This window comes from Leucoraja erinacea, chromosome 2 (assembly GCF_028641065.1).
Source record: "Leucoraja erinacea ecotype New England chromosome 2, Leri_hhj_1, whole genome shotgun sequence".
Classification (NCBI taxonomy): domain Eukaryota; kingdom Metazoa; phylum Chordata; class Chondrichthyes; order Rajiformes; family Rajidae; genus Leucoraja; species Leucoraja erinaceus.
Window position 1 is genome coordinate 63,595,129 of NC_073378.1, and position 23,645 is coordinate 63,618,773.

The 23,645-nt window shown below is 43.8% G+C and overlaps 1 protein-coding gene across 4 annotated transcripts in view; it reads left to right on the forward strand.

Moving 5' to 3' along the window:
* The first annotated feature begins 3,687 nt into the window (after positions 1-3,687).
* The window catches only part of fyco1a (FYVE and coiled-coil domain autophagy adaptor 1a), a 216,304-nt gene continuing 196,346 nt past the window's right edge, over positions 3,688-23,645 (forward strand). For 3 of the 4 annotated variants that reach the window (XM_055658169.1, XM_055658188.1, XM_055658195.1), the window contains exons 1-4: positions 3,688-3,798; positions 9,234-9,369; positions 11,091-11,197; positions 13,339-13,464. In XM_055658169.1, the coding sequence (XP_055514144.1) occupies positions 9,315-9,369; positions 11,091-11,197; positions 13,339-13,464 (288 nt within the window). In that variant the 5' untranslated portion in view covers positions 3,688-3,798; positions 9,234-9,314. Of the gene's footprint in view, positions 3,807-9,233; positions 9,370-11,090; positions 11,198-13,338; positions 13,465-23,645 lie in introns of all 4 variants that reach the window. The other variant, XM_055658178.1, reaches the window with a different exon arrangement.

Sequence of the window (23,645 nt, forward strand, 5' to 3'; positions counted from 1 at the left end):
TTGCCATGTGCCTGCTGCCCTCATCATTGGTGTCTACAAAGGTCTACAAACTATTAGGGGAAGTGAGGTCATTGCCAGACGATTTGTTCCCTATCTCAGATTTCACCTTCTTTTGGCCTCTTTCTGAACAGAAACAAAACCATGCCAAACCTAGCACCCATTTAGTGCTTGAACTGGACCTCCTTCCAATGCACATCCTATAATTTTGCCACCACCCATTTCTGCAATCCTCCAAGAACACTGTGTCCTTTTAATTCATGTATTCTAATTTCCATTGCTTCATGAATGGGTTCCACATCAATTGCAGTCTCAGATGTAAGCCTTGAAATTTTGTTTGCAAGATTAATGCACCAGTAGGTCAAAAAATAGGAAGTACATAAAGATTATAGAAATTTTAGCAATGTGATAACATTCCTAGCTATTGTTTTACCTCTTTACTACTTAGACTAAGCTAAATGTGATTGATCAATAGGTAAGCCACATAATTTGAATACAGAGGCCAAACCTCTGAAAAAGAGTAGGAAGGAGCTGCAGATTCTGATTTAAACCAAAGATAGACACAACAAAACTGGAGTAACAGCAATTCAGACAGCATCTCTGGAAAAAAGGAATAGGTGACGTCTCGGCCCAAAACATCACCCATTCCTTTTCTCCAGAGATGCTATCTGTCCCACTGAGTTACTCCAGCTTTTTGTGACTATCTTCTGGAAAAGAGTGCAGTGTACTCAATCACAGCTAGAAGACACCTGAAGGACGGAGGAAATACTTCAAGAAAATGTTGTCAAAGCCTCCGTGAAAGAATGTCACATCTTCATGGACTCATGAGAACCTCTGGACAGTAATGATGAAAAATGTAGAAGGAATATCTAAGAAAGGAGTGAGAATCTATGTCTCTTTATGGGAGACATGCACAAATGCAAAACAACATTTGTAAAATAAATTACCCACACACTCCTTTACCCTGTCAAGCACATTCTGCCTCACTTCTAGTATCATCAATAGATCCAATCTGGGTCTGATCAGCCAGCCCAAAACCCATAGAATTGGATGGAAGCCAGTCATCTTCGACCCTCAAGGGACGGGGGTGTCCCTTGGTGTCATATAACCATCAGATTGGGTTGCCCATAGGGGTTGGGTAAACATATGTCTGGGTGACCTTGCAGTTGTATAATCATCAGGTTAGGGTGATCCTTGCTATCCCTTTATCACCAGGTTAGAGTGACTTTTGCAGCCCTAGAACTATCAGGTTAGACTCTTACTGCTGTGTCAGTATGAGGCTAGGCTGCCCTGTTACTATCCCATGGGGCAGTCCTTACAGTCCTCTAATCGTCAGGCTAACATGACTCTTGTTGTCATGTGTAAAAGAAAGGCGGGATAGAGAAAATAGGGAATTATAAACCAGTTATCCTGACATCGGTGGTGGGGAAGATGCTGGAGTCAATTATAAAAGATGAGATAGCTGAACATTTGGTGAGCAGTAACAGGATCGGTCCGAGTCAGCATGGATTTACGAAGGGGAAATCATGCTTGACTAATCTTCTGGAATTTTTTGAAGATGTAACTAGGAAAATGGACACGGGAGAGCCAGTGGATGTAGTGTACCTGGACTTTCAGAAAGCATTTGATAAGGTCCCACATAGGAGATTAGTGGGCAAAATTAGGGCACATGGTATTGGGGGTAGTGTGCTGACATGGATAGTGAAGTGGTTGGCAGCCAGGAAACAAAGAGTAGGAATTAACGGGTCCCTTTCAGAATGGCAGGAAGTGACTAGTGCGGTACCGCAAGGCTCCGTGCTGGGACCGCAGTTATTTACAATATTCATCAATGATTTGGATGAAGGGATTCAAAGTAACATTAGCAAATTTGCAGATGACACAAAGCTGGGTGGCAGTGTGAACTGTGAGGAGGATGCTATGAGAGTGCAGGGTGACTTGGACAGGTTGGGAGAGTGGGCAGATGCATGGCAGATTAAGTTTAATGCGGATAAATGAGAGGTTATCCACTTTGGTCGCAAAAACAGGAAGGCAGATTACTATCTAAGTGGCGTCAATTTGGCAAAAGTACAACGGGATCTGGGGGTCCTTTTCCAATTCGGAAGTACAACGGGATCTGGGGGTCCTTGTACATCAGTCTTGAGGGAGTGCAACGTAGGTTTACAAGCTTAATTCCTGGGGTGGCAGGACTGTCATATGCTGAGAGAATGGAGCAGTTGGGCTTGTACACTCTGGAATTTAGAAGGATGAGGGAAAATCTCATTGAAACATATAAGATTGTTAAGGGCTTGGGCACACTAGAGGCAGGAAACATGTTCCCGATGTTGGGGGAGTCCAGAACCAGGGGCCGCAGTTTAAGAATAAGGAGTAAGCCAATTAGAACGGAGACAAGGAAACACTTTTTCTCACAGAGAGTGGTAAGTCTGTGGAATTCTCTGCCTCAGAGGGCGGTGGAGGCAGATTCTCTGGATGCTTTCAAGTGAGAGCTAGATAGGGCTCTTAAAAATAGCAGTCAGGGGATATGGGGAGAAGGCAGGAACGGGGTACTGATTGGGGATGATCAGCCATGATCACATTGAATGGCGGTGCTGGCTCGAAGGGGCGAATGGCCTACTCCTGTACCTATTGTCTATTGTCAATTGCAACCATCAGGCTGGATGACTCTGTGACCATCAGGATGAGGTGACCCTTGCAGTCCTGTAACCATCAGGCTGGGGCGAGCCTGGCATGGCACATCAGCCCTCTTAACATCAGACTGGAGTAATCCCTTACAGTCTGGTAAGCATCAAACTGGGGTGGCCCAATAACCATCAAGCTGGGGTGGCCCTTACTGTCCTATCACATTCTAGGCAGGGCAACTCTTGTTGTCACGTAATCATCAGGCCGAGTGACAGTTTGACCCTTGCAATCCGGTAACCATCGTGCTGGGGTGACCCTAGTCTCCTGTCAGCGTCTGGCCGGGTTACCCTGCCCTGCCCTGTCCCCCTCAGGCCAGGTCGTCCTGTCCCCCCCAGGCCTGGGTTGCCCTGTCCTGTCCCCCCCAGGCCTGGGCTGCCCTGTCCTGTCCTGTCCCCCCCCAGGCCTGGGTTGCCCTGCCCTGTCCTGTCCACACTAGGCCTGGGTTGCCCTGTCCTGTCCCCTCCAGGCCTGGGTGTGCCCTGTCCTGTCCCCCCCCAGGCCTGGGTTGCCCTGTCCTGTCCTGTCCCCCCCAGGCCTGGGTTGCCCTGTCCTGTCCCCTCCAGGCCTGGGTGTGCCCTGTCCTGTCCACACTAGGTCGGGTTGCCCTATCCCCCTCACTCCAGAATGATCCGGTAAGGATCAGGCCGGGTTGCTCTGCCTTATCACCGTCAGGTCGGTTTGTGCTATCCTGTCCCCCTCAGACTGGGTTGTGTTGTCCTGCCCTGCCCTATCCCATGCCGGGGTTGTTGTCCTGTCCCCCTCAGACCGGGTTGTGTTGTCCTGCCCTGCCCTATCCCATGCCGGGTTGCCATGTCTTGTCCTGTGTTGTCAAGCACAAACATCCTTGGCCTTGACCCTCGGCGGGTCGGGTCGGGTCGGGTCGGGTCGGGTCGGGTCGGGCCGGGTCGGGTCGCGTCGCTGCCACCGAGAGCGGCTCCCCGGGCCGGTCACGTGACGGGCCATTGTTGACATCGCGCCGCGGAGTCCCGCCCCCCTGGGCCACGCTCATTGGTGTTCAGCGGCCGGATGCGCCGATTGGCTGCGTCAGCTGCCCCTCAAGGTGGCTGAGGTTGGTGGGTGTGCGGCCTAGCCCAGCCCAGCCCAACCCGGTGTGGACACACGGCGGTGAGTGAGTGAGTGAGTGAGTGGGGGCTGGTTGCACGCACACACATCGCTTCATGGGCGAGACATGGCTAAAAATGTTCAGTGGGTTCCAATCTCCTTCCTCCAGGCCGTGGGCTAGTATCATCATCAAGGAGTGAGGGCAGCTCCCAGAGTGAAGGCCAAGGCCATGATCTCAGACACATTAATCACCCTCTGGGATCCTGACGACTGGGATCATAGTAGCACAGGAGGATGTCATGGTGCAAGTGTTGGCTCTTGATCCGTATAGTTGGAGCCATTCATCTCCCCACTTCCCATAGCCTTGTATTGTTTTTTTGAAACATTTCAAGAATGTATTCAAGGTAGACCATAGATGCTGCCTCACCCGCTGAGTTTCTCCAACATTTCTGTCTACCTTCGATTTTCCAACATCTTTCGTCCCTTCTTAAACATCAAGAATGTATCCAGTTTGGTTTGAAAAGTTACCATTTAAATCTGGTTCGACTGGTTTATAATTTTACTTGTGCAAGACTTTTTTTCTCATGTTGATTATTTTGGAGCAGTATCCCAGTTTTTAATCTTTCTGGATAGTAAACTTACCTTGAACTGCTCGAAAATATTTCATCGTTTTCAATTTAGATTATTTTGAATCTTTCTTGACTCTTCCTAACAATTGCAGTTATATCTATATATTTCACATTCAATAAAAGATCCAAAAGCAGTGTCAAATAATAAAAGCACTCGCATCCGTCCATCTACATGTTGGCGTGAACATTTCTCAAATACAATTCAAAGTTTATACAACAGAAATTTACCTCACTCCATCCTTGCTATTATTTATGCACCACTCAAGCCATCACCTACTGTGCTATATCTAAACCTTTTCTGTTCAACTAGAAAAAAGACTTCCTCTTTTATGCTATTTGCTCCATTAACTTGCGGTTGCAAGTTCCACTTTCCAAACACCCGCTAGAATAAAGAGGTTTTGCTTGGAGACTATTTTGCAATTATGAACCCAACATTTTAGCTTTCCCACAAGTGGAAAGGCCTCTACTTATCCTGCCAAGCTCTCCTTAGTTTTCAAAAACCTGTGCCGGTTTATTTCTCAGTTTTTCTGTTTATCAGCAAAAAACAACTTGGTTTGTTCAGTAATTTTGGAGTTCATCATCTCGGTTCTGATAAATTTTGTAAATTCTTTCAGCAACATTTTTGTGGCTTGATAATATGCTTTTTGAAATATGACCATAAATATGTATTGTACTCCAAGTGTGTTACAACTGAAGTGGAGTTTAATATACGTTTCCTATTTTGTATTATTTTGTACTGCTGTATCTCTGGGGGGAAAAAAAAATGTTTTGCACTCGTATAGCCTTGTAGACTTAAATTGTTATATGATTGCGAGTGTATTCTGGACTGGCTTCCATGTTTACTTGTAGTTTACATCATCACTCTTGTTTATTTTGATATTTATTTGTAAACATTTTTCAGGTTTAGTATAAATTTCTTGTACTTTGTACGGTCTAACTCAGCACTGACTCTTTTGTAAATCGGCTGTTATTTTATAATTTTTTATGCATGTCACATCCTCCTTTATGTAAACGCTAACAAAATATTCCCTGTACTGATCCTTGTGGAACTTTCCAAATTCCACCAATTTGAAAGGATTCAAATGTTTTGTAACTAGTTTCCTAAATATTGTGTTTAAGAAGGAACTGCAGATGCTGGAAAATCGAAGGTACACAAAAATGCTGGAGAAACTCAGCGGGTGCAGCAGCATCTATGGAGCGAAGGAAATAGGCAACGTTTCGGGCCGAAACCCTTCTTCAGACTGAAGAAGGGTTTTGGCACGAAAAAACGTTGCCGATTTCCTTCGCTCCATAGACGCTGCTGAACCCGCTGAGTTTCTCCAGCATTTTTGTGTACCTCCTAAATATTGTTTTACTTGTTTTCAGGTTCCGTATGTTCTGATCATATGTCTGCAATTTTGAACTCTTTTACAAAATCCAATAACATTAGCCTTGTTTCCTGCCAATTGCTTTATTTACTATGACTATTTTTCTAGGTATATTCTTGAGTTGGATCATAGCATAGTTCTTGAATCACCTGATTTATGTCAGCATTTACAAAATGAGAAATTGTTTGCATTTAGTATGGTTGTGTCACACCTTCAAATATTATTTATAATCCACTAATATCAAGACAGTAAACCATCGTTTTAATGGACCTATTTACAATGGAATTTGGCTATAGTGGGAAAAGTTATCGACCCTCATTGTAAGGCTGGGCTGCCAATGCTAACCCCAGCCCTCGCCACCTCCTCGACGCTTCCAGGCTGAACTGCTGACGCTAACTCTGGCAAGCATCGTCTCTAGGCGGCGCTTGCCACCGCTGCTGCCACTGCCTCCCCGGCTGCCGCCAGGCTGCCGTTGCCACTGCCTGCCCGCCGCTTCCAGGACAGGCTGGCGATATCACCCCGCCTGCTTCCAAGCCAGCTCTCACAGATTTAGTGGTCACTTTAGTTTGGTTTAGAGATACAGCGTGGAAACAGGCCCTTTCGGTTCACCGGGTCCACGCCGACCAGCGATCCCTGCACATTAACACTATCCTATACCTACTAGCGACAATTTTTACATTTACCAAGCCAATTAACGTGCATACCTGTATGTCTTTGGAACGTGGGAGGAAACCGCAAATCTCGGAGAAAACCCACGCAGGTCACAGGGCGAACGTACAAACTCTGTACAGACAGCACCCGTAGTCAGGATCGAACCCGGAACTCTGGCACTGCGTTCGCTGTAAGGCAGCAAATCTACCGCTGCACACCGTGCCGCCCTTTACCTGCACTCCTGCCGCCCTCGGGCTGCAACCAATGACTCTGCCGATCGTTGCCTCTCGCTTGGCCACTAGCAGGCTGGGCTGTTAACTCACCTGGATTCCAAGCTCAGTTTTGGACTGAGAATGTGAAGAAGGGTCTCGACCCAAAATGTCGCCTATCCATGTTCTCCAGAAATGCTGCCAATCCTGCTGAGTTGCACCAGCATGTTGTGCCCTGTGTAGTAACCGGCACCTGGGGTTGTTTGTTTCTACTACAGGTGCACAACCTTGTATCCAAAAGCCTTGGGACCAGACACTTTTCGTAATTCGGAATTTTTCAGCTTTCGGATTGGAAGATTTTTAGCGTAGATTTTAACTGCTGGCTCAGTGGTAGAGTGCTCGGCTCATATCCGCAAGGTCGCAAATTTGCGCCTCGATCCCGGCAGTTACTCGATCGCGAGTTTGAGTCTTCAATGTAGTTTTTTCTTGCAGAATAGGAGAGAATAGGGAGGGATAGGCTGGGATCATTCTCTGCGAGATAATCTTAGTGCGGGAGACAAGTATAGGAGAGGTGTACTGACTGTGTGGGCAGAACTTTTGAAGTGATTGCCCACCATTCTCAAAAGCCGCTGTGTCTCCCTGTCCCTCCAACTCCAGAGGAATCCGCTCCCCGATGGGCCGCTACGGCGACAAGTGGCAGTTCGCCCACAGCCAAAGCTGCGCCACCCGAAGAACAAGACGTACCTTGCACACCATCACTTCTGCCCCTACGGGGAGCGTGTTCCTCTGGAGTTGGAGCGGGGCTAGGCTGGAGCTGCTGATCTGGGATCTCCGTGCTTGCAGTGGGGCTGGAGGTCGGTGTCCCGATGAGGGGGCGCAGCTCGGGCTGTGGGCAAACTGCCACTTATCGGCTTCTGGTGGTCGTGACGTCTCTCAGCTCCTGTCCAGGGGGGTGGTCGGAGACGTCAGGACCAACAGGAACCCACTCCCCCATGCGCCGCTACAGCGACAAGTGGCAGTTCGCCCACAGCCCGAGCTGTGCCCCCTCATCCGCAACCCGGGTTCCTCTGGAGTTGGAACGGGGCTGGGCTAGAGTTGCTGCTGGCTGTGAGTCTCTGGGATCTCCGTGCTTGCAGTCGGTGTCCCGTTGGTCCTGACGTCTCCGGCCACCCCCCTGGACAGGAGCTGAGACTGTGAACTCTACCGCCCTTGCCCCCTCCCTCTGCAACTGCAAACAACCCCACTCTCCTGCAAGGGCGGTACAGTTCCCAGTCTCAGCTCCTGTACAGGGGGGTGGCCGGAGACGTCACAGCCCGAGCTGCGCCCCCTCATCCGCAACCCCAAGAAAAGACGTACCTTGCACACCATCAGCTTCTGTCCCTACGGGAAGCGTGCTCCTCTGGAGTTGGAACAGGGCTGGGCTGCTGCTGGCTGTGGGTCTCTGGGATCTCCGTGCTTGCAGTGGGCCTGGGGGTCGGTGTCCTGTTGGTCCTGATGTCTCCGGTGACTGGTACTGACCTGCTGGCTGGCACCGCCGACGTGAAGACAGTGCAAAGCCCCCGCGCCGGTGCAATGGGCGGGGAACTGGAGAGGGGAGGGAAGGGGTCACACACATGGCCGGGAAGCAGAGGGGTGTAGGTGGGGTGAAACTGAAGGGAGCGACAATCTGCTACTGCCTGCCCGTTAAAACGTTCCCACGCAAGACTCACGATACACTGTGTATCGTGAGTCTACCGTGGGAACTTTTTAACTCAGCGGGCAGGTAGCAGCATATTGTCAATTATTAACCCTCCCGCGCAATATACCCTCGCCTTCTCTTTTATGAATGGGGATTTAGTTCCCCTTTCTTCGAGGACCGACCGGAGGTTCCCCTGTCACCTCGGCGGGCCGCCCTCGGTGAACGTCTTCAAGGACCTTTCTTCAAGGACTGAAAAAATGTCCGCTATTCAGAGCTTTTCGTTCTTTGGATCTTCGGATAAAAGGTTGTACACCTGTACTTACATATAGTTACTTACAGTTATAGTGGACAATCAGCAATAACAGACACCATTCCCTTCTATGGTCCATTATAACGAGGGTTTACTGCACTTCCTTATTATCTTTGCAAAATTGTTTCTGTTCCAAACAGAATTAGTATTTTGTGAGTGAGTTATTGTGATGCGAGTTCAAAGGAATATCTGAAAATTGATAGGTTGTGCCTTTATTTCTGCACCATGTGATTCTGTTTTCTGTAAAATATAATGGAAAATAATGAAGTTGCATGGTCTAAAATGTACAAGATTTTGCAGCTGGATGCCACCTCTCAAAACTGCACATCATGTACATACATATCTGCTATCTGCTGGCTACTCCTGCAGAAACCCTCACAATGTCATGGTCCTCAGCACATGCGCCCATTGGCTTTCCATTCAACCATACGAAATGCAAGCAATTTCTCATTTTCTAAATGCTAACATAAATCAGGCGACTCAAGAATTATGCTATGAGCTGATTCAAGAATGTACCTAGAGAAATCGTCATAGTAAATAAAGCAATTGGCAGGAAACAAGGCCAATGTTATTGATGTAATACACTTTTATAAAATCCAAGTCAAGCCAAGTCAAGTTGCAGTGGAAGTCATGATGTTCATTTCTTTTACCCAGGTGATACAGAAGTACTTAAAAAAATTGCAGTGAATGAAGTGTTTCCAATTTGCAGCTCATATTTGAGCAGAATTCGCATCAATGGCCGTATCTGTCGGAGAAAATCAGATCCAGAGAATAATCCGAGACCTAAAAGGTTAGAATTTCTAATTTTGCTCTTCTTATATTCTTCCTACACATGGTCAACAAATAGGACTACAGCAACACATTTGCAATTAAAAGGGATGAAAGGACCTGCAGCTGCTGTCTTACAAAGATGGTGCTGAAATAACTCAGTGGAATAGGCAGCATTTCTGGAGAACATAGATAGATGACATTTCATGTTGGGACTCTTCAGCCTAATCTTCAGACATTTTCAATTATGTTGGTGATATTGTATGAAAAGAGAGGTGTTCCGTTTCCTTGGAGCTATTGGTGGGTCTTCTGCCTCTGCCTCTATCTATGCCTCTATAAAATTATGAGACATAGATGATGCTTCTAACATGCATCTAGTTGGTTAGAACCTTTTACCCAGGGTGGAAATGTAGAAGACTAGAGCACTTAGTTTTAAGGTAAAGGGGACAAAGTTTAAAGGTAGACGTGCAGGGCAAGCACTTTTTTATACTAGAGCACTTTTAAAAGTTTTTTATACAGAGGATGCTTAGTGTCTGGAACTCGTTGCCAGAGCTGGTGAAGGGGCAGATACAATAACGGTGTTTGAGGCTTTTAGTTAGGCACATGTCTATGCAATTAATTTAGGGATATGGGTCATATGCAGGCAGAGATTAGTTTATCGTGGCATCATACTCGGCACAGAATTTGAGGCCAGTCAGTCCTGTCCCAGCTCTGTACTTTTCTATTTGTTTCCGATTGCCGTTTTGTGGAAAACTGGATACATTTACCCAGTGTGTAGCTCATGAGCTGCAAGGAAATTTGATGAATGGTAACCTTCAATCTCTTTCTCCACCTGTCACCACCTTGCTACAACCTCTCTACATTCCCAGTTCCTTTGCTGCTCTTCTTGTGCTATCAAGAACAGTAGCATACAAGGCAGTAGCAAATCATTACTCCCTTGAGGTTGTAACAACAGAGTAGGAAATGGAAGCTTCTGTTTTACATAGTTTCACAAGTGTCCTGCGTGGATGTCAAAGCAGTACATGAATGTTTAGGCTTCTCAGCACTTTAGCTCTGTTTCCAAATGTGACACTACATGTATTACAGCTCGCTCAAAACGGATGATGAGTTTAATCCTGACCTCCAGCATTGCATATGTGGAATTTGCATGTTCTCTGACTTTGTGGATCCTAAAGGCGAGCTGCTTATTAAACTAATTGTCTGCTGTAAATTGGCTATGGTGTAGGTGGATGATAGGAAAAATAGTGAGCTGATAATGAACATGTGTGAAAGGATAGGTTACGAGGAAATAATTGGAGGAATGGGATTATTGGGGTAACTTTGCGAACAAGTCTTTGTAGACTTGAAGGCTGTATGGCCTCTGGTGTTGAAGGAAATCTGCAAAATGTTGAACACCAATATGCAAATAAATTGATCGATGAAATTAACATGCAAACCACTTCAGAGCATTCAGTCCTAAGTTGTACCAGACTAGTATACATTCATGACAAAAAACCTTGTGAAATATTGGTTATCTTCAAATGGGACACCAATTGACCTTTGGTGATAGAAATGAGGCACTCTCCAGAAGACAAGAAGGGATTTTGCATTTGGTGGAAAGGATATAATGCAAATAAAAATGAAGACAGCCATGGGTAAGTTATTATGATTATAATTGATGGAATGATGAATTCTGCTCACTTCACTAATATGAGTATTTTCATGTATGAAAAATTGAGATCATGTGTAATATTACTTTTGTAGATGCAATAGCAGAACTGAATCGAGAGTATAAGGAAAATGGCGAGCCAATATCTGATGATAGCACAAATCTGCATAAATGCTGCTTAAAACTGGAATATCTCCTTCAGGTAAGAGGACCCTAAAAAACAAATTTTCCATCAGCAGGTGAAGTTATAGTAATTATATCAGTAATTATTTTATTTTCTCGGCTTCCAGTGCACTAGATAATCCCATGCACAGCCTTTTACCCAGAACAGGGGAAACAAGAACTAGAAGATAGGGTTTAAGGTGAGGGGTGGGGGGAAAGATTTAATAGAAACTTGAGGGGTAACTTTTATTTTACACAAAATGAAGTGGGTATATGGAACGAGCTGCCAGATGAGGTAGTTGAGGCAGATACTATCACAATGTTTAATAAACATTTGGGCTGGTATGTGGATAGGATAGGTTTCGAAGGATATGGGCCAAACACAGGCGGGTGAGACTAGTGTAGATGTGACATGTTGGTTTTTGGGTATGTTGACTGAAGGGCCTGTTTCCATGCTGTACAACTATGATCCACATCATGGTTATAGGGTTGGTTGACATCAACCTATCATCCAGGAATGAAGTGTATATTAAGTTTTTGCAAAAGTTTTCTATTTAACTAATTTCACATTGCTGCTTATTCAAGGTAAACTGGTTATTCAGTTTTTTTATAATTTTTGAGAAAAGGTACATCGGGTAAAAATTTTTGTAATAAAGAGATGTCTGAAAATATTTTGTGGTTAAGAGTTTGGATAGTCAGAGCCACTGCATAAATGAAATTAAAAGCAAAAACGGGAAATCAGAGGTTTACAGGAATTTATTTATATCCTTTGGTGGATATGTTAAATGGACAGTGTGGTAATAGATTTGAATTGAACTAAACTAAAATTTAGCTCCAATGAATGATGTAGTATTGAAAAATGATGAAATAATGAAAAAAGTTGCTAAGAAATGCAATTGTATAATACTGTTTATTTCAGCATAATGCAATTGAAAATCTTTTTTTTCTCGTCTGGATTAAATGTGATAATGGCCATTTCTGGGTCATTTTATGTCACTTCCAGAAATTCAAACCTATGCTAGCTTCACACAGACAGCAGACAATGTCAGGATCATAGCAGGGTTTCTGGCACGGAGGCAGCAGCTCTACTAGCTGCATCACTCTCGTGCCCCTTAAAGAGCTCATAAAATGATCAGGGGTATAGATAAGGTAAATCAGGAAAGTCTTAAAGTAGAAACAAAGATTTAAGGTGAAAGGAGAATGATTTAAATTGGGAAGGTATGTGGACAGGGACGGTTTAAAGGGGTTGGAAAGATAGAGAGCAATTTGGACTAAAAGTTGGACAAATGGGACTATTGCATGTAGGCACTTTGGATGGCACGGATATGTTGGGCTGAAGGTTAATCCCTCTTCACTCCTGTGGGGCAGAAGATACAATAGCTTGAATGCATGTACTACCAGATTCAAGGACAGCTTCTTGTCCACTGTCATCACTCTTGAACGGACCTCTTACAAGGATATATTCCCAATCCCCCAATCTATCTTGATGCAGCCCTTGCACTCTTTCTTTGATCTGCACTTCCTCTGTAGTTATAATGGTATATTCTGCAAGGCTTGATTGTAGTCTTGCATGGATAATTTACCTGGATAACACCTAATCTTGATTTATGTGATAATAATAACTAATACCGATTTTCCAAACTTAAAAGTGGCACGGAAACGTGACCTCGGTGAGTTTAAAGGGATCTAGGGAAATAGAACACTGACTAAAATTATGAACTGTTGGAATTTCCAAACAGTTAGATACCTGATTATCAGAGTTTTGCAATAATTTACATGCCTTAATGAAGCAGTCAATGTTCCAAATTGTGCTAGTAGACCTGGAAGCTCTGGGCAAGATAGGTAAAAAGTAAGTGAAAGGTATTTCACACATTGGAAGTTAAACTAAATTACAGTCTAATTAAATGTGAACGTTACTTAAATTGAAAACAAAAACTGGACAGGTTAAATAGATGGGTATGATTTTGATAGATGGGTATGATTATGATTAAATCATAAATCTGGAATAGGGGGTGGGTTGTGGCCATGATTGCTAACATGTCATGGCTAGATAAATGGCTATATTTGATACTCTTGTGTTTGCTACCTTTTAAACTGTATTTTAAATTGTATTTTCTGTGGTTTATGTGCAATTGCAAAGTTTGTTCCAACAGTTTTTTTGTTCATATTTTGCATTAAAAGTTTGACCAGAAGGAAAAAACTTCATTTCTTGGCACCAAGAGAGACTACTGGGATTTTTTCTGCAGTTGCTTAGCTAAGGTGAAAGGAGCAAATGATGGAATTCGTTTTGTGAGGACTATCCTGGAGGTAAGAATGTCTAAAAAGAACATCCAATCACTCATCAGTACTGTGCTTATTTATGATACCGTGCGCTCCATAATGATTGAGACAAAGACCCATCGTTTATTTCTTTGCCTCTGTACTTTGAGATTTTTTTTTTTTTTTTTTTTTGTTTATTTTATTAGAAGTTAATACAGCACAAAACAGTACAGTGGCACCTAATTTTAGGTGCCAACTATGTAATACCGTAATCCATTCTATGTACAACCTCTAGTTTTATGTTATAAGAAGTAAGCAGAACAAGAAAAAGAAAGCAATAGAAAGGGGAAAAAGTGGAAAAATAGATGGTAGAGAGTAGAAAAACGTGAAGTGTGTATATAAAAAATAAAAAAAAGGAAGAGAGAAAGAGGAAAGTAGAAATAGAAGAGAAGGCCCCTTAAAAGAGAATTTTTCAAATCTGTATTCGGAGATGTAGCTCTATCCGCGTCATGAACTGAAATCAGCAATCCTTACGGCACCGCTGCATCACATGATTCCAAAAAGTCGATGAAAGGAGACCAACTCTTTAAGAATTGGTCGTATTTATCTATTAGTCGGAGTCTCATTTCTTCAAGGCGTGCTATGTCCATCATATTCCTAATCCACATTTTAACAGTTGGTGTGGTTGTATTTTTCCAAAATTTAAGTATCAATTTCTTTCCAATTATTAACCCATAATTAAAAAAAACATTTTGATCTTTATTTAAATTGGTATCTTCTCCTATTATTCCAAATATAATCCATTCCGTTTTGGGTTCTATTCTTGACTTGAAAATCTTTGTAAATATATCAAATATATCACTCCAAAATTTATTCAACTTTGTACATCCAACAAATGAGATTTGAGATTTGTAATAGATAAAAAATCACTTTGTCAGATTTTAATAAAGGGTATTTTTGTACATTTTGGGTTCACCATGTAGAAATTACCACAGTGTATATACATAGTCCTCTTATTTCAGGGCACCCTAATGTTTGGGACGCAGCATTGTCATGTAAATGAAAATAGCCATGTTTAGTATTTTGTTGCATATCCTTTGCATGCAATGACTGCTTGAAGTCTGCGATTCATGGACATCACCAGTTGCTGGGTGTCTTCTCTGGTGATGCTCTGCCAGGCCTGTATTGCAGCCATCTTTAGCTTATGCTTGTTTTGGGGGCTAGTTCCCTTCAGTTTTCACTTCAGCATATAAAAGGCAGGCTCAATTGGGTTCAGATTGGTGTTCAGATTCGGTGATTGACTTGGCCACTCAAGAATTTATCATTTTTTAGCTTTGAAAACCCCTTTTGTTGCTGCAGCAGTATGTTTGGGATCATTGTCTTGCTGTAGAATGAACCGCCGGCCAATGGGTTTTGAGGCATTTGTTTGAACTTGAGCAGATAGGATGTGTCTATACACTTTAGAATTCATTATGCTACTACCGTCAGCAGTTGTATCATCAATGAGGATATGTGAGCCAATACCTTCAACAGCCATACATGCCCAGGCCATAACATCCCCACCACAGTGTTTCACAGATGGTGTTATGCTTTGGATCTTGGGCAGTTCCTTCTCTCCTCCATACTTTGCTCTTGCTGTCACTCTGATATGTTAATCTTCATCTCATCTGTCCACAAGAACTTTTTCTAGAACTGTGGTTGCTCTTTTAAGTACTTCTTGGCAAACTGTAACCTGACCATCCTATTTTTGTGGCTAGTAGTAGTTTGCCTCTTGCAGTGTAGCCTCTGTATTCCTATTCATGAAGTCTTCTGTGGACAGTGGTCATTGACAAATCCACACCTGACTCCTGAAGAGTGTTTCTGATATTATAGATTTCCTTTATTATAGAGAGAATTCTTCTGTCATCAGCTGCGGAGGTCTTCCTTGGCCTGCCAGTCCCTTTGCGATTAGAAAGCTCACCAGTGCTCTCTTTCTTCTTAATGATGTTCTAAAGAGCTGATTTTGGTAAGCCTAAGGCTTGGCTGATGTCTCTAATAGTTTTATTCTCGTGTCTCAGTCTCATAATGACTTATTTGACTTTCATTGGCACAACTTTAGTCTTCATGTTGATAAACAGCAATAAAAGTTTCCAAAGGTGATGGAAAGACTGGAGGAAAGACTAGGTGCTGAGAGCTCTCTTATACCTGCATTAAGGAGGCAATTAAACACACCTGAGCAATTATAAATGCCTGTGAAGGCATGTGTCCCAAACATTATGGTGCCCTGAAATGGGGGGGACTGTATAAACACTGTTGCAATTTCTACATGCTGAAAACAAAATGTATAAAAATGGCAATAGACAATAGGTGTAGGAGTAGGCAATTCAGCCCGTCGAACCAGCACCGCCTTTCAATATGATCATGGCTGATCATCCACAATCAGTACCCCGTTCCTGCCTTCTCCCCATAATCACCGACTCCGCTATCTTTAAGAGCCCTATCTAGCTCTCTCTTGAAAGTAACCAGAGAACTGGCCTCCACTGCCCTCTGAGGCCGAGAATTCCACAGATTCACTACTCTCTGTGTGAAAAGGTGTTTCCTTATCTCTGTTCTAAATGGCTTACCCCTTATTCTTAAACTGTGGCCCCTGGTTCTGGTCATCCCCAAATCGGGAACATGTTTCCTGCCTCTAGCGTGTCCAAACCCTTAATAATCTTATATGTTTCAATAAGATACCCTCTCATCCTTCTATACAAGCCCAGCCCCTCCATTCTCTCAGCATATGACAGTCCCGCCATCCCGGGAATTAACCTATGCTGCACTCCCACAATAGCAAGAATGTCCTTTCTCAAATTAGTGGACCAAAACTGCACACAATACTCCGGATGTGCTCACTACGGCCCTGCACAACTGCAGAAGGACCTCTTTGCTCCTACACTCAACGCCTCTTGTTATGAAGGCCAACATGCCATTCGTGTTCTTCACTGCCTGCTGTACCTGCATGCTTACTTTCATTGACTGATGAACAAGGACCCCCAGATCCTGTTGTACTTCCCCTTTTTGCAACTTGACACCATTTAGCTAATAATAATCTGCCTTTGTGTTTTTGTCACCAAAGTGGATAACCTCACATTTATCCACATTAAACTGCATCTGCCATGCATCTGCCCACTCACCCAACTTGTGTAAGTCATCCTGCCTGCACAGTTAGGGGCTATGGGTGAGTGGTGGAATATTGCGTTGGGGAATGGGTTACGTTGGGGGACCAGGCCTCCCGTGTGACTGGGACCCAACAGGGCCCACTTATAGGCTGCGGGCCGAGGAGCTTTATTCTGCAGTTTCGTGACCCAAGTCACCAAACTACATGAAATTTTCACATATTGTGTAAAAAAAAATATATATAAATCACCCCTGAAACTCGATATGAAGAAGACTTGCACATTTTTATTAAATTAGAGAAAAAACGGAAAAATTTCGGGAATTTTTTAGTCCATACAGATAGGTTTTCATAAATTCAGACTTTAGATCGTACCTTTTAGTTAGAGTTGGTCCCTGGCTGTTTAAATCTTTGTGTTCCAGGACCTCAGCAGGGACTTTGCTTTCAAGGCTTTCTTGCACTTTAATCCACTTTGCAGCACTTTCTTCAGTCTTTTTAATGCTTTTCCCACTAAATACAATTACCTGCTGCAAGTTTCCAAGACATTTATTCCACAGAACAACAAATCGGAATCTCCAGTAAAACAGGCATCTGTGAAGCCCCCTCAGCCATTTTGTGTGCTCGCCTGAAGCAAAGCGCGTGATTGGCCAACTGGCAGACAACTCAATGTTAAACGTGCTTTGATTGGACTAAAAATTACCCAAAATGTTTCCGGTTTTTCTCTAATTTAATAAAAATGTGCAAGTCTTCTTCATATCGAGTTTCAGGGGTAATTTATATAATTTTCTTTACACACTATGAAAATTTCATGTAGTTTGGTGACTTGGGTCACGAAATCCCATTTCTAGACACATTTTTGATGTTCGGCCTACAACCTATTAGTCTAGTATTATTATAAACCCAGGATTTATATCTAACTTGTAACCCAAAGTTCTGAGGCAGACTCAAGGAATCTGGGAGGTTTTACTTGCATGGAGCCACTTTCAATGAGAAGATCCAACCTTTACAGTTGATGTTACTGATGTTTAGAGAAGTTCCAATGTTTGTCCATTTAGCCTTAACACATGAATGGGGAATGGCAAATATTGTATATCAAAATAAAGGATTGATTGTTAATTGTTAATTGTTTTTGGTGGCGATACATCCTGAAACAGCTCATTTAAAGTGGAAAAAATGTTCTGGGAGTGGAGGGAGGTTAATGTGTATGATGGTCAATAAAATATTGCAAACCTCTAAGCATAGTGCTTCATGTGGAAACTGATATGGACAAGGTAAACTTGATGCATGCTACCTTGTGATGCCGTTCCATCATCTGAAATCTCGTTAACCTGATGTTATTGGGATATCTATGCAGGTCATCTGCCAGTTGTTAGACAGTGATGAAGGCTGACCTTAATACTGTTTCTTTTAAAGAGTTAGTGGACTTTCTTGTTCATGCTTTTGCTGATATTCATGTAAGCAAAAGTTACAGCTTCATAACCGGTTCTGAAATGGGCTCAGCATTGAATGTAATCCTATTGATTAGATTTTCTTGTTGGTTTTCTTTCACTGACGTTGTCTGCGAGTTCAACAAAACAGCTTCAGAACAAAGAACCTGGTTCTAAATGATTTGAGTGTACATTTTCCCCATCTCATATTTGTCATGGAAAGTTTTAATTAAACAATCAATTATGCATAGGATGTGTAGGAAAGAATTGCAGATGCTGGTTTAAATCGAAGGTAGACACAAAATGTTGGAGTAACTCAGTGGGACAGGCTGCATCTCTGGAGAGAAGGAATGGGTGACGTTTCAGGTTGAGACCCTTCTTTATCAATAATGTATCACATTTTCATCAGATTTATGCCATGTTTGGAATGAGAATTGAAATCGCACAAAACAAAAATCAGAGAAGATTTTTGATACTATTAAAAATGTGGTTGCTTAATCCCAACTATTCAAGCGTCGGGATTATCATTGGAGTAGAGGATGCTGGCAGCATCCAGCTGCTTTACTTCAAACTGGAGGTGCCAACTAAACTAAGCTAAATAATCCTAGATCAGCTCCAAGTCCTACGTCCTTGTATTTCATCATGAATAGGTGTAACAAATTATCATTTAACAAGCATATGAAGTTCCAAGAACAACCTCATCCTAAACTTGATTAGGTTGCATGCGATTGCAAAGAACAAGGCAAAATCATTTACAACTATGTTCAGTTAGAAGTGCAAAGTTGATGATCCTTTTCACACAGAGAGTGGTGAATCTCTGGAATTCTCTGCCACAGAAGGTAGTTAAGGCCAGTTCATTGGCTATATTTAAGAGGTAGTTAGATGTGGCCCTTGTGGCTAAAGGGATCAGGGGGTATGGAGAGAAGGCAGGTACAGGATACTGAGTTGGATGATCAGCCATGATCATATTGAATGGCGGTGCAGGCTCGAAGGGCCGAATGGCCTACTCCTTCACCTAATTTATATGTTTCTATGTTTCTGGGATTTCTCCTCAATCACAGTACCCAATCTTCAACTATTCAATTCACTCCATCCTTGTTTTAGTACTAAGAACCTACCATGCCTCAGGTTCAGCTGTGTCAGTATTTCATCCACCTTGTGGTGCAGCTGGTAGAGCTGCTGCATCACAGTGCCAGAGACCCGGGTTTGATCCTTACCTTGGGTGATGTCTGTGTAGATTTTGCACATTATCCCTGTGATTGCATGGGCTTCATCCAGGTGCTCTGATTTCCTCCCACATCTTTAAAGACATGCAGGTTTGTAGGCTGTTTGGCCTCTGTAAAATCACACCTAATCTGCAGGTAGTAAGTGGATGGGAAAATGTGAGAGCTGTTCTGTGAACGGGTGATCAATGCTCATTGTGGATTTGGTGGGCTGAAGGACCTGTTTCCCTGCTTTGTCCCCAAACTAATCTGAACCAAAATAAACTATGCCTAACTTGCAAAACAGAGAACAAATCTGGCTAATTGCTACTCAATCAGTCAAATCTCAATCACCAGCAATGTGATTGAAGTGTTAATAACATTGTTTATCAGATGGCACTTGCTAACAGATAACATACTGATTGATGGAATAGGTGACGTTTCGGGTCGAGACCCTTCTTCTGAAACCGAAACGTCACCTATTCCTTCGCTCCATAGATGCTGCCTCACCCGCTGAGTTTCTCCAGCTTTTTTATCGATTTTTCTAGCGTCTGCAGTTCCTTCTTAAACATACTGATTGACGATCAGATTCGGTTTTGCCCAGAAAACTGGATTCCGTATTTCATCTCCAAACATGAACAAAAAAATTATGATAACGTGAGAATGACTGCCCTTGAAACTTAAGGCAGGATTTGATTGAGAGGGATATCAAAGAACCCTGGTAAAACTGGTCAATGAGAATTAAATATACAATAGATACGATAGTGGTGTTTAAGTGAAGCTTTAGGATAGGCACATGGAAATGCAGGGGATAGAGGGATACGGATCATGTACCAGCAGTTGTGACCATTTCAGCTAGGTATCATGTTTGGCACAAACACTGTGGGCTGAAGGGCCCGTTCCTATGCTATAGTGTTCCACATTCTAAATAGAGTTGGAGTAATACACAAAAGAAGGTTTTATTATTTTTTTTAAACACCCCTAAGTGCTAGAGTAACTCAGCAGATCGGGCAGTATTTCTGGAGGACATGGTAACGTTTTGGCTTAGTACCCTTTTTCAGACTAATTGCGGTGGGGAGAAAACTGGAAGAGAGGAAAGGCAGGACAAAGACTGGTGAGTACACAAAAATGCTGGAGAAACTCAGCGGATGCAGCAGCATCTATGGAGCGAAGGAAATAGGTAACGTTTCGGGCCGAAACCCTTCTTCAGCATTTTTGTGTACCTTCGATTTTCCAGCATCTGCAGTTCCTTCTTGAAAGACTGGTGAGTGATAGGTGTACACAGTTGAAGGGGGTTTTGATAGGCAGAGTTCAGACAAAGACCAGAGGTGAAAAGACAAAAAGACGTAAGATAGGAATAGAAAATATGCAAATTGTGAAGACAAAGGAAGCAATATGGGTGAAAGGGGAGGAAAAATGGGAGAAACAGGTGTGTCCAGGTGGATGGAGCATGAGGAAAGAGGAGGAGGGGGAGGGTAACTGTGACTCCCTCTTGCAAAGATGCTATTCCCTACTCTCAATTTCATTGTCTCCGCTGCATCGGCATCCACGATGAGGTTTTCCAATGCAGGACATCTGTGATGTCCTCCATTTGTAGTAAATGGAAATCCCTTGCCTGTGTTTCCCCTTTGTCCTGTAGATCTGCCGTTGCTCCCTGTGCCCCACATTGGAGCATGGATATTGTGCCCGCTCTCCTCGCCTTTCAGTCCACCAGCCTCCGCATCCAACACGTCATCCTCTGACATTTCTGTCCCCTCTAACATGATCCGGCCACCAGTTACAACTTCCCATCCCCATCCCTTTCTGCCTTCCAGACAGACTGTTCCCTCCGCAACTTCCCACTCAAACCACCCCTTCTTCTGGTACTTTCACCTGCAACTGCAGGAGATGGAACACGCGTCTCCATGCCTGCTCCCTCAGGGACCCCAGCAATCCTTCCAGGTGAGACAGAGGTTCACGTGCACTTCCCCTAAACTTTATCTATTGCATCCGGTATTCCCGATGTGGCCTCCTGTACAAAGGCCTGACCAAGCAGAGACTCGGCGTCCGTTTTGACCATCACTTGGGTTGTAGGCTACCCAAGTGGAATATGAGGTGCTGCTCCTCTAGTTTGTGTGTGGCCTCACTCTGGCAACGGAGGAGACCGGGGATAAAAAGGTCAGAATGGGAAGAGGAGTGAAAATGGTTAGCAACCGGGAGATCTAGTAGGCCACCGAGTGGCAAAGAAGGAGGCCCAGGACAGAAAGGTCAGTATGGGAATGGGATTGGGAAAGGGAGTTAAAATGATTAGCAATCAGTGGATCCAGTCCTTGGTGGACCGAGCAAAAGTGTCCGGTAAAACGGTCGCCAAGTCTATGCTTGGTCTCGCTGATGTAAAGGAGACCACCTCGGGTACACCTAATGCAGTGGAAATGCATGTGAGTGGAAATGCATGTGAGTGGAAATGCATGTTAGAGGAAATGCATGTGAACCTCAGTCTCACCTGAAAGGATTGCTGGGGTCCCTGATGGAGATGAGGAAGCAGCCATAGAGACACGTGCTTCATCAACCATGTTTACTAAAAACAAGACTAGAATGGAAAGTATCACAGCCACGCTTTTAACTCAGCCTGCCCACTTACAGCAGAATTTGATCAATGGGGCAAGGGGCTGAGGAATTGCAAATGGAGTTTAATTCAGATAAGTGTGTGGAGTTGCATTTTGGAAAGTCAAACCAAAACAGGACCTTTACAAAGAAAGGTAGATGCCTGGAGAGTGTTGTTGAACAGAGGGATCTAAGAGTACAAGTAAAGGAATGGATAGGATGGTAAAGGTGGCTTTTGGCATGCTGGCCTTCATCAGTCAGGGCAATTGAGTATAGAAGTTGCGACTGTATGTTACAGTTGTACACTCTACCATCTAAATGGACAGATGCAATGGGCACATGGTTAGTACACCACCCTTTCTGTCCTGACTGGGAAAATATAGTAAGTACTAGATTAAGTGGGACCCGTTGGGTCACTGGAGGGCTGGTCCCCCGACGCAATATTCCACCTCTCCACCAATTCTAATATTGGTGGCTGTGGGAGGGCTTTCTGGAGTGCTGGTATGGGTTATTGGGGTGGCAGCTCAGTCCCTCAAGCCTGATCTGCTGGCAGCTCACTCACGGCTAGTGGGCTGGCAGTTGACTCATGACTATTCCTTGAAATTCCATTTCAAACAGGGTGCAAGGCCACCAAATTCAAATCCACGTTCCTACCATTTCAAGCAGGGTGCAAGGCCACCAAATTCAAGTGCAGTTTCCTACCACTTCAAGCATGGTGCAAGGCCACTGAATTCAAATGCAGTTTCCTACCACTTCTAGCAGGGTGCAAGGCCACCGAATTCGTGCAGTTTCATACTACTTCAAGCTGGATCCAAGGCCACCAGATTCAAGTGCAGTTTCATCCCACTTTGAGCAGGGTGCAAGGCCACCAAATTCAGGCAGTTTCATACCACTTCAAGCTGGATCCAAGGCCACCAGATTCAAGTGCAGTTTCATTCCACTTCAAGCAGGGTGCAAGGCCACCAAATTCAAATGCAGCTTCATACCATTTCATGCAGTGTGAAACCACCATAAAACCACACAAAACAAACCAAACTCACAGTTCAGTAGACATTCAGTGTGTTCAGTTGATTCACAGCTCAGACAGAGTCGTGACCTCTCCCTCCCCTATCATGCAGAGACTGAGCCACACCCACACTTCCGGGTTTTATAACCCCTCCCCCTCCCACCGGAAAAGGTGTGGCTTTTATGGCGTGATTGACAGGAGAGAGATTCTCACCATTTTTTAACACTAATAACACTTTTATTTTTCATTGATTGGAAGAATTCTCTGCACCTGCTCAGCGGAGGGGGACTGAGTAAGATGGTCAAAAATCACAGCCGTAAGTGGTAGTGTTTTCTCTAAAATCAATATACAGTGCAAACAGGAAGTAAGTGCATTTGCAGTAGTGCCTTTTAACTTCAAGCCAAAGCACTCAAGCTGCCATTTGCAGTAAGTAGTGCCTTTCAACTTCAAGCCAAAGCACCCAAGCCACCATTTGCAGTAAGTAGTGCCTTTCAACTTTAAGCCAAAGCACCCAAGCCACCATTTGCAGCATGTAGTGCCTTTCATCTTCAAGCAAAGCACCCAAGCCACCATTTGCAGTAAGTAGTGCCTTTCAACTTCAAGCCAAAGTACCCAAGCCACCATTTGCAGTAAGTAGTGCCTTTCAACTTCATGCCACCATTTCCAGTAAGTAGTGCCTTTCAACTACAAGTCAAAGCACCCATGCCACCATTTGCAGTAAGTTGTGCCTTTTGACTTCAAGGCAAAGCACCCAAAACAACCATTTGCAGGCAGTGCCTTTTTATTTCAAACAAATCATATTTTCATTTTCAAACCACATTAAGGGGACTCACAGTTGTGTAGACATTTGTTCAGTGTTATTCAGAGCTCAGAGA